This window comes from Fragaria vesca, linkage group LG3, assembly GCF_000184155.1.
Source record: "Fragaria vesca subsp. vesca linkage group LG3, FraVesHawaii_1.0, whole genome shotgun sequence".
Classification (NCBI taxonomy): domain Eukaryota; kingdom Viridiplantae; phylum Streptophyta; class Magnoliopsida; order Rosales; family Rosaceae; genus Fragaria; species Fragaria vesca.
This window is the reverse complement of record NC_020493.1, coordinates 14,461,430-14,472,200: the sequence shown is the minus strand read 5'-3', so window position 1 is coordinate 14,472,200 and position 10,771 is coordinate 14,461,430. Positions and strand designations below refer to the sequence as shown.

Genomic DNA, 10,771 nt, shown 5'->3' with positions numbered 1-10,771 from the left:
TAAAAGTCAAGGCAACTTTAAATAAACTCCCGAAACTTCAACTTCGCATAAACCCAAGAATTTCCATGAATAATCTTTCATTAAATAAGGGAAATAATACAAGGAAAAATGATATGAAAATCTAGGGTATTACAAGTACACGAACCATTGCATATATGCATATTCTAGGTAGGCATGCATCAACTTAATTAGCTAGAGTAGTTTTGATCACTTCAAGTCTTCATCGGCTCGGCCAATTGTCTGTGGTTGGCATAGGGTATCGGCACAGGGGACAAACATGGTTGATCTCGAGCCAGTGGATTATGCAGTCTTGATGATAAGAGTGTGAGCAGGGCAGGCGAGTAACCCTCATCATCATCATCGGTTCATGACGATCAAAGTTATCGAGGCAGATAGCACACGATGGCGTCCTTGTCACAACAGCTTCCAATTCGGAACTGTCAACCAGCAGTCTCCCTTTCTTCAAATCATCGATTGAATGTTTAGCTGCAGGAATCAACTTGGACCTGTACGTCTCCAAAGATTCAGTTATAACCCGGTCAAGGAGGATAGGATCAATATCATCATCATCCAAGTTCACGGTGGTGACGTCATGTATTTTGACTATAATAGGGTTGTTGTTACCGGAGACCACCCGTTTAATCGCCTGGAATATATTCTGAATAATAGTAAAATGCTCATCTTCTGGGATTATCAACCAGGAAAGTTGCCCAGAAATCCACCGTCTGTACCAAGTCCTCCAGGATAATCTCTTAACTCGAGCAAGACGAACTTTAAGTGTAATTCCTCTGACTTGTCGTGTGTGATAAGCAACGGAGGGATCCACCGGCGAACGGCGTCTTTTGATTTCCTTGAAGAGCCTTAGTATTATCAGAAGCGTGTCCGTCCCTATTTGCCGAGGGTCTGGTTCTGTTGCTTGCTCCGCTTCGCTGCGGAAATAATGGGACATCTCGGTCGACATAATTAATTAACTAGGAGAATCAATTGTCCTTACCGACTGAAGAAAGCAAGATGCTACACACACAAATATATAGGGGTGGAAGATTAGCTGCTAGAATTGGGATATATAACAGCACAAACTCCACAAGGATTTGGAAACAAGAATCCGAAGTCCACAAGAATCCAAAGTCCACAAGGATTAGGAGATCCCTTAAATGAAAAAGAAGTCTAAGATTCTGAGTAATGCAACATATTAGGGAAAAAAAAAAAAAAAAAAAAACCCTAGATAGTTGCTGCTGTGATAGCTGAAGTGTTTTCAGGAATGCTGTTCGCTGGCTACTACTTCTACGGTTCTACCGAAGCAGTACCAAATTAAAAGGTAGATTAACTTTGTAAACATTTTGTCAAATTACGTTCAATTCATTATGTTTTGACCACGATTCTCAGCAGGGGTAGAGAGGTAAATAGCGGGTCCAAATGCTTATGGAGGGTGCGGGGCGTGCCACCACGCGAATGCGGAATGTAGTAGGATGTTGTTGTTGTAGTAGTGCGCTGACCTGTATTTCTAATCAAACGATAGTAGGCTCCAGTGCCACCTCGCGGGCGAGGGATTACGAGCAACCTACTATTCGTTTGCAATCGATACTCGGTGACCGGGACAGTAGGCAAGGCGAGGCCTTAAAGGACTCTGTAATGCTAATTAAGGCGAAGTGGTTTAGCATCGGGTTTTGATTACATCGAAGATTTGTAGTTGTTTGTATGAGATGATTGTGTCTTTGGACTGATCTCCGAACCCTCTTTATATAGTGGTTCGTACTTAACTGATAAGGATGTAATCCCACAACCTAAGTAGGTCTCCGCTACCCAAGTTATACAAGGTTTCGTTTCGCTTGCAAACTAAGTAACCGAGTGACGCGCGTCTAGGTAGACTTCGCTTAGGTCACAGGTTTTGACCCTTAGCTTATCGAAAACTTCTCAGTCTCTAACGTGAACTCAACCACTTGAGCTCTTCCTTATTCCGCGAGGTGTTACAATCCACATAGGAACCCACCCTGCGTGTCTTCAGGGCTTACACTCAAATGGGCTTATTTTTAGGGCCACATGTATTGGCCCAAATGCTATCCGAGACTTTATTAATTTAGTCTAGGACCAAAATATCAACTGTGCTCAAACACATTGGATTTTTATGTGAAGTTTTCAAAGTACACTATCTGTTTTGAATAAGTTTTAGGGAAGTTTTAATCCGTTTACTTTTCTCAATCTTGTACACTTCTCTTCTAGGCTATATATTGCTTAAGTTCATTTATAACGTATCGGAAATAGAAAAACAAGAAGAAGATCAAAGTAGGGAGGAGGCACAAAAGGAGGACCTGGCATGGAGCTCCCACTCTTCACATAGCCACAATATATAGCTAGTGTAATAGGTAACTTTTCAGATGTTATGAAGCTCGGAGAAGGTAGCTTTGGACCTGTTTACAGGGTAAGCTTTCAACTTGCTTCAGAATAATAGCCAGAACTGATGAGTTCTGACTAGCTTGATGCTGAATTTTACAATGTTTGAAATATCGATCTATAAACTTCAGGGGACACTAGCAGATGGAAAAGAATTTATTGTGAAGAGGCTTTCAAGCAGTTCTGCTTAAGCTTCTCTATTCCCTGATCTCAATCATCTGCTTCTCTCTTCTAACCTATATATTTTACTTCTTCCGTCAAGGCTTTCAAGTCTTGTTTTTAGGGTTTGATCACAGATCATAGTCATATCTCTCTATGCATGACTAACATCATTGAACAATATAAATCGATGTTTATGCTCTTTGTTTTTTTTTTAGTTCATGGCAGTTGACGCAAGTTAACCACAGTTTAGGGTAAATTGAGCAGATCTAAAAGTGATGTGTCTTGTTTGGAGCCCTTAGATTAGATGAAGAGTGTAGATTTTATGAACTTAGACTAACTTCATAGACTCCTCACTTTAGAGGAGCCGGATCTCTATGTCTAAAAGCAAGTAATGTTCTCCTTGATGATGAAATGAATCCTAAAATTTCAGACTTTGGCTTGGCTAAAATATTAACGGGTGGAAATCATACTGAAGGAAATACTAAAAGGGTTGTTGGGACATAGTACATGTTTCAAATTTAAATAATTGTCATCAATGGTTTGGTTTTTCATACTAATTTGTGATGTACATATGTGCATTGGGGTTGAGACTATATATGTGCCTCATATTTTCAGTAAAGCCGAGATAGAATATGAACTGAAGTTTTGCCCGGATTAGTGCTCATATTCTATCTCCTCCTTCTGCTTGAACTCTCTGAGTATATACAACCCCTCAGAGTTATCTCCATCAGAATGAGAAATTAACAATATTTCTTTATCTTTTGAGTTGTTCTGCCGGATCGGTCGCTCAAGACCATTGGTCTCTTCCTAGATCCGATGAAAAAAACATGATTACTTCTTATGGACTCGTTGAGAATGATTCTGATCTAGGTCATGGCCTATTAGAAATAGAATAAGGCGCATCGGTGGGATCTTCTTGAACAGAAAAAGATTACAGTTAGTTTGATAATGATCGAGTGACAATTGCTTCTTCGACCCAAACCAAGGAATCCCTTAGATATGATGCATGATCTCCTTCAAATATATTCCCTGAAACCCCACATCATTAACCCTACTAGGGTTCCCCATCTACATACTTGTCAGAGGATATATTGGGGTCAGTAGGAGTCTATTGGGGGCAGTATGGGGTCTGTCAGAGGTTATATTGAGGTCAGTAGGAGGTCTATATATTAGGGCCATATTAGGTCTATTGAAGGCCATATGGGGTCTATTGAGGGCAGTATGAGGTCTGTCAGAGGATATATTGGGGCCAGCAGGGGGTCTATTAGGGGTAATATGAGGTCTGTCAAGGGTTATATTGAGGTTAGTTTGGGATCTATTGGGGCAATATAGGGTCTGTCGGGAGGTCTATTGGAGGTAATATGAGGTCTATTAGGGGTAGTAGGGGGTCTATTGAGGGGGCAATATGGGGTTAATTGAGGGCAGTACAAGTTTTTTTGGGTTTATTGGAGGCAATATGAGCTCTATTGAAGGGACAATGGGTTTGTAAGGAGGATCCGTCTGTTGTAGTGTTGTGCAAGACATACAATCAAGGAAAAACAACTAAAAAGGGGGGAGATCATGTGCAGCAAGGGTTGTGTGTTTTAGAAATTTTGCCAGCAAAAGCAGGTATGAGGTTTGTCAAAGTGAAGCGCCACGGTTTGAACCCGGTCAACAGGTGGTGCATGGTCTCGGCGAGAGTGAGCCAACCCACCACATCTTTGTCATTGAACCTTGGTAGGTCGGACGATAGTGGTGTGTTTACTGATATTGGAGGGGTGGTGGTTGTTAGAAATTGTTATGAGGAGAGATGAGTGGGGTTTGTTGTAATTGAACTGTTGGTGGTGAGGTGTAGAGTGTTGTGGGCGATATTGGAATTAGGGAGGAGTGGAGTGGGATAATGAGGCAAAGATGGGTGCGAGGTTGGTGTGTAAATGGCTTGGTGTGGTCTGCTGGGTTGTGGTAATGGTGCAAGTGTTTGAGGAACCGTTATGATGTTTCAAAAACTTATGGATACCGAAGTTTATAAAAAGTGAAAGTCGAACACAGTACGTGATAAATTTTCATTTTAGAAAAAAATAAAATTGTCAGTTAAGCCCCAGAAAAAGAAAAAAAATGTCATTTAGGCCCAAAGTGACGTCTCTCTCTCACACGGTTAAAACCAGAACGCTTCTATCTTCTCTCTCTCTCTCTCTCTCTCTCTCCAATCGTGACGACGTGAACTTTCTGTGAAATTCTTTCTCTCTAAAAAACCGAACTCAAAAAAACCCAATTTCGCCGCGCCGGAACCCTAGATGGCTGAGAAAGACGGAGACCCCATGTCAATCGATGAAGATGAAATTCGTTTGGATGAAGATGAAATTCGTTTCGGTGAAGAGTCCGCCGACGCCGACGCCTCTGCCGCGCCGGTCTCCCTCTCCGACGAACTTCGCCGAGAGCCGGTCTCCCTCTCCGAAATTGCAGCAGTGCTCAACGGTCAGATTGGCGCTCATATAGCGGCCAGAATCTCAGCGATGATGATTAATTTCGGCGATGAACTTGCCGGTGATTTGTCGTCCCACATTCTTTCCGATCTTACTACATACGGCCAGTGCTTTGACGTGTATCTTCCGGCGTACCTTGACCGGTTCATTCCATTGTTTATGGAAACAAATGGCAGGCCCTGGATTCAACAATTCTTCGCTGATTTTGACTTGAAGGATTATCTTGAGGAGGATGTTGAGGAAGAGGACGATCCTGAGGGTCAAGAAGAAGAAGAGGAGGGTCAAGATGAAGATGACGATATTGAGGGTCAAGAAGAATATGAACAGGGTCAGGATGAAGATGAAGCCTCAAGATGAGGTATGAACATACATGTCTGTTTTAAAGAATTATGATTTTATATATAGTTAGAAATTAATAGGATTAAAGATTGATGATTTTATGTTTGTAGACAAAGAAGCAATTTTGCATACCAAGACCAGACTTAGGGTACTTTTAGATGTAATTACTAATTTGAACAAGAAATTTTTTTTGATGTTTTTAGCTATGTTAACAGCAAATTAGTACTCATGCATAACATTTTTAACTGCTGAGATGACCAAAGTTGGCTTGTTTGATTCTCCAGGTCTAGGTTTGCAAGAAATAACAAATTCTAGACCAAAGCTTTTTAGTCAAATGAAATGGTTTTGTGCTATTGAGCATTACTATCTTTGTGTGGAATGCTATTATAAGAAATACATGAGAAACAGCTGTTTATAAGATCATTAATTTCCAAATTTATCTGATGATGGGACCTAGATGATCATCAGTGCATCACTCACTACTATCCACATATATGATTGTTTCTGGTTCTTCTGCCATTTTGCAAATTAAAGAATAGCAATTTCGTCAGAAGAAGTAAACAATTACTTACCGAAGTAACAGAAAAAGGTTTACTGAACTGTATTGGCCCTTTTTGTTTTCATGTTTTTAACTGCATCCTTTGCTCTTGCTGCTAGATCTTGACACTGCAATATTGCAGCAAAGTTTTATTTTCTATATACTTAGTTTCTTAACCAAAATGTCGTATACTCAGGGATAAGGCATTGGTGGTATGCACTGCGAAAATAAATTGGTCGTAGATGATTTTCCAACCACGTTAACTGACCATATTTTCTGTCTGTTGATGATGTGTACTTGTTACATTATTCCCTAACCAACCATATTATCTGGTTGATTGATTAAGTTTTTCATGGCTACTTCTTTTAATATTAATATGCGCACAAATCATGCTATTTCGTTTCATATTTGTATAGGCACCATCATAAGTAAACTGGTGAAATGTGGGATACTGAAATTAAGACATAGTAGTGGCTAATTGGCTATAGCTCACAACTCTAATTTCTGTATACTTTCTCAGTGTATATATAGGACTGTATCTCCATGGTTTTTACTTTTTCTTTTTGGGATGAATTACCACCATTTTGCATTACATGCCTTGGAAATCTTGAGTTACTTATCATCCTAGATTTCTGTCATCAACTGCGAACCGCATATGTTCCTTTCACTTCACTCTCCCATCAGTCCTTTGCTGTGTTAGTCCAAATATGTTGGAAAACCTTTGGAAAGTGGTCTACTGCCACTTCCAGTGCCAGCATCCAGCATCCTTTTTGGGACTTATATAGCATACATTGCTAAAGAATAACTTCTGACATCATTATTCAACTGCGTGCAGGTCAGAAATAGGAGGCAAATCACTTCAAGACTCTTTTCTGTAGCTGTGAAGGGTGTTATCTTGCTGTATGTTGGCTTTTATCACTTTCAATCGCTCCATCTACCGTCCCTCCATCTACTGACTGAACTTTTGAACTCCCTCCATATAGATATCTAGCATGGATAGGCAATCCTGACAGGATTCACTTTGTATGTGGATCTTCTATTAGACCTACTTACCAGTAGTATTGTCACTTTAATTTCAAAGATATGTGGGGGATTGGTGTACTTCTGTCATGATTGTAGAGTGTTATCAAATATCAATATTGAAAATCAGATTTTCTTAACTACATCCAAATGTTGTTGCTTTGGAAAATTTTGTCTTTGCTACTTTTGAAATCGTTTGTTCTTGTGTCTTTTGCTGTACCTATTCTATTGTAAGGTAGTTGAAACCTTGAGAACATGCCGACTTCTGGAACATGATCTTTCTAATAGATCAGCAATGACGCTCAGTAATGTAATTCATACTGGTAGAAGAATTTGACATGTTTTATGATTATATGTCCATGGCTCTCTATCTTATCAAATTTCACGTCATCTTTTATACTCGGACTTTAAGCAAACAAACTCTGAAGCTCGGTACAGGGATCATTCTGGTCACCCACTTCCATTGTGGCATCATTCTCGTCATTCATTAGCTCCTTTGCACAACCGTAACGTCACTCATTTAGTAGTCTCCATATGACGGCATTGTGGTAGCTGAGCAGGCATGTTTGGGGTACTACTGGTGAATGGAATGTACGTAATTCCTATAGGACATAGATTAGGGAATGAAGTCACTCTTTTGTTCAATAAACTTCTTTAATGCGCATCTACGAAAAACAGTCGAGATGCCGGGATGGTTAGGCTTCGAGTAACACTTTTGGTGGGGAAGTCTTCAAGCAACGAATGATAAAATTCTGTGGAAAGTATGTCACAGATAATGACACGATATAAAAGGCCCTATCAAATTTTATCACTTTTGAGCAATTATACTATCAAATCACTACATGTTGGAATATGATCAAGAATTCTTTATCAGCAATATGCAATTAGCTGAGTGGCATAATCAAAAATCTCTTAAATGACAATGTCAGGACAAAGAAATGTCCCAAAACAAATTATGCAAAATAACCAACAGTGAAACGAACTCAAAGCAAAGGGCAATTGTCATATGTAACAGGGCCTAGGGGATGTGACATAAGCAGTGACGTACACTGTCATTTTTGTGAATAAACAAAACATTCATAAATATTGCAAGCCAACATACAAATTAGCTGCGACTTACAAGTAGTGTAGAGAATCATGGTAGCACGAGGAATTGAAAAAGTATATTCAAATACCAGGATTGATATGAAAAAGGATTATCAATCCTAGAAGCTTACCAATGGGAGAAGATAGAGATGATGAGAGAATGTTTCAGACTTCGGTTAAAACTGCTCTAAGTTTTCTAAGATATTTTATGTAAAAGCTATTATGTCTTCGTTTAATTAGACTATTGTTTTGATCTTAAAGTTTATGTGGATGCTTACTGAATTAGATGAGACCTTAATTTGATTATCGTTCGGCTATTAAATTTCGAATTATATTCTGAAGCATTTAATTTATTATATTTTTATTTACTGCAAATATATATGGTTCGAACATATCACTATAAAGATGCAAAGGAATGCATCCAACTAGAAATGGTTCGACATATCACTATATTCATGGTTCTTTTTTGTGAACTCTCATTTCTATTCATCTTATTTTCTGCAGCTAGAAATGGTGTGTATGTGAATGTTGTAGAAAGTGTAAAGGAGGCGTTCATGACTGAAGAGGTAGTGAGACTAGACTGCACTCATGTTGGTACCAGTGATTGCAAAAGACTAGGCGCGAAATTGAGGGTGTGGCTTGTAAATGACTTCAAATATTCTTTTTTAAATTTCTACCCCATTTTTATGTATTACAATCTGTGTGTTTTACATATACCCAGGACCTTGTACCTTACATTCCCATTTTGTTCAAAGACGAGCAGATCATACTGTGGAGGGGGAAACAAGAGCATGAACAAGACTCCCTAGTTCAGTGATAGATCTTAGAGATGGAAAATTCCCTCTGCCCATGCAAATGCTATATTCCTCACGGGGCAGTGGATTCCCGGTTGTGAATGCACAATATCTGCCTTCGTTGAGGAGCTAGGAGCTAACTTTTATCTAATTCCTGTCCCAGTACTTCAACACCCATGAGCACTATAGACCTAGTGAAGCTCCAATTCCAGTGAAGTTAGCTAAAAAGGAAACGATTTTCCAAATTGAAACAGCAATGTCAACCTAACTTTTTCACGAAAGCAATCGATCCACGTACCGGTGGAATTGGAATCCTAATTATCCTATGACACAAGTGCCATAACCATAGCTACCAGGATGATAGAAGAATATTGATATTATATGTACTAGCCTTTCTTTATGCACGCACCACTCTCGCGCGTGCGTTTAATTTTTTATTTTATTTTATTTTTTTACGTTTTTAACATTAGTTAACTATTTTTTTTTAGGGGAGTGAAGTCCACACTAGTCAAATTGTAATCCGTACTCCCATTTTTTATTTTTGGTAACTTAAATTTTGTCCTTAGTTACTTAACTTTTGTCTTTTTATGAAAATGATGGCTAAAAATAGAAAGTGGAAGTGTGGATTATAATTTGGGAAGTGTGGATTTCAAATTCCTTTTTTTATCAATGCATGCAATGTTCGTCTTTCTGTATTTTGCTTCATATAGTTCACACTACATTATTGTATCATTTGACATGTAATAGTCTTTTTTATTAGCATTTATTTACAGTAAAAAAGGGCATTGAAATTATCAATTAGAAAAAACTATGGAAAATTGTTGAAGATGAAAGAGGTGCATTTTTAAATGATGTAGCAAATCACACAACGCCAAAAATTTTGATGGCTGGAACCCAGTGTGTGGGAGGTAAGGCCATCACGCCTTTAAGTTTACTTATTAAATTTTTAATAATAATAGTTATGAAACTGTTTTTGAAAATGAATTTTAAAGAAAGACTAATCAAGTCCACATGCTCCGATCAACTTCATCTCAGTCATCCATTTGTCAACCATCGTTGGTTAAACTATAAATTCATAGTAGAAAAAAAAAGTAAGACAATGAATCTCTAAGTATTCACTTTAAACAGTAAGATATTGGTACACTGAGCAACTTACCATGAATTCAGATAATTCACTTGCTGCAATACCCCTGCTCCAATTATCAGAAGAGGTTTGTGGTAAAAGAAAGCGTTAAATTCATTTAACCAAGTATATAGATCCTACGAAACAACTCATTATATATATTATCACCTCAATATTACGCCTCAACTTCTAAAGAGGCTGGTTGTCAAACTGTAATGTAAATATGGAAATGAGACATCATAACCAAGTTACAATACCTTAACTAAAAAGGAGTACTGCTCATTGTGTTTTTTCTTCCTAGCCTTTCTGTATGCGTATAATTAAGACCGCGCTCACGCATGCGTTTATCGGTTTTTGGGAAAGATATTGACCTTATACATAGAATATATTGTCCCTTGCTATCCTGTGTTACAAACACTACCAGAAGAAAGACTTTAGCCGACGAAAAAAAAAACCAGGCCGACGAATCAATTTTTCGTCGGCTAAAGTATACTTTAGCTGACGAAATTTTCCTTCGTCGGCTAAATTATATTTTCGACGAAAATAAATTTCGTCGGCTAAAGTTCTTTATATTCGCAGATCTGGACAGCAGCTCATCTGAGAAAAAAAAACGGGAGAAAAAGTTTGGGTGTTGTTGAAATCTGTCCATAATTAAGAAGTAGAGCTATATATAGGTACGTACATGTGTATATATGTTGATTTTGAGTTTTATTTGAGTTTATCGATTTTGAGTGTGATTGAATTGATAGATTTTGAGTACGTTTGATGTATATATATGTATGTGTTGATCGTATTTGGTTGATGATTTGATAATATATATGAAGTTGTTGTTAATAAGTAGTAGATATATATATAT

General features: G+C 38.3%; 2 protein-coding genes across 2 annotated transcripts; one reads left to right on the top strand and one right to left on the bottom strand.

Annotated features, from left to right (window-relative positions):
• Nucleotides 1-220: 220 nt before the first annotated feature.
• On the bottom strand, nt 221-949 carry LOC101298589 (E3 ubiquitin-protein ligase RING1-like). Its single transcript, XM_004295772.1, has one exon. It carries the CDS (start codon nt 947-949, stop codon nt 221-223), a length of 729 nt encoding a protein of 242 aa, XP_004295820.1.
• A 3,794-nt stretch (nt 950-4,743) lies between these two features.
• Nucleotides 4,744-7,054, top strand: LOC101306706. The gene is made up of 2 exons (XM_004294327.1): nt 4,744-5,373; nt 6,728-7,054. The coding sequence occupies exon 1, from the start codon at nt 4,827-4,829 to the stop codon at nt 5,370-5,372; it is 546 nt and encodes a 181-aa protein (XP_004294375.1). The 5' UTR covers nt 4,744-4,826; the 3' UTR covers nt 5,373; nt 6,728-7,054.
• Nucleotides 7,055-10,771: the final 3,717 nt, after the last annotated feature.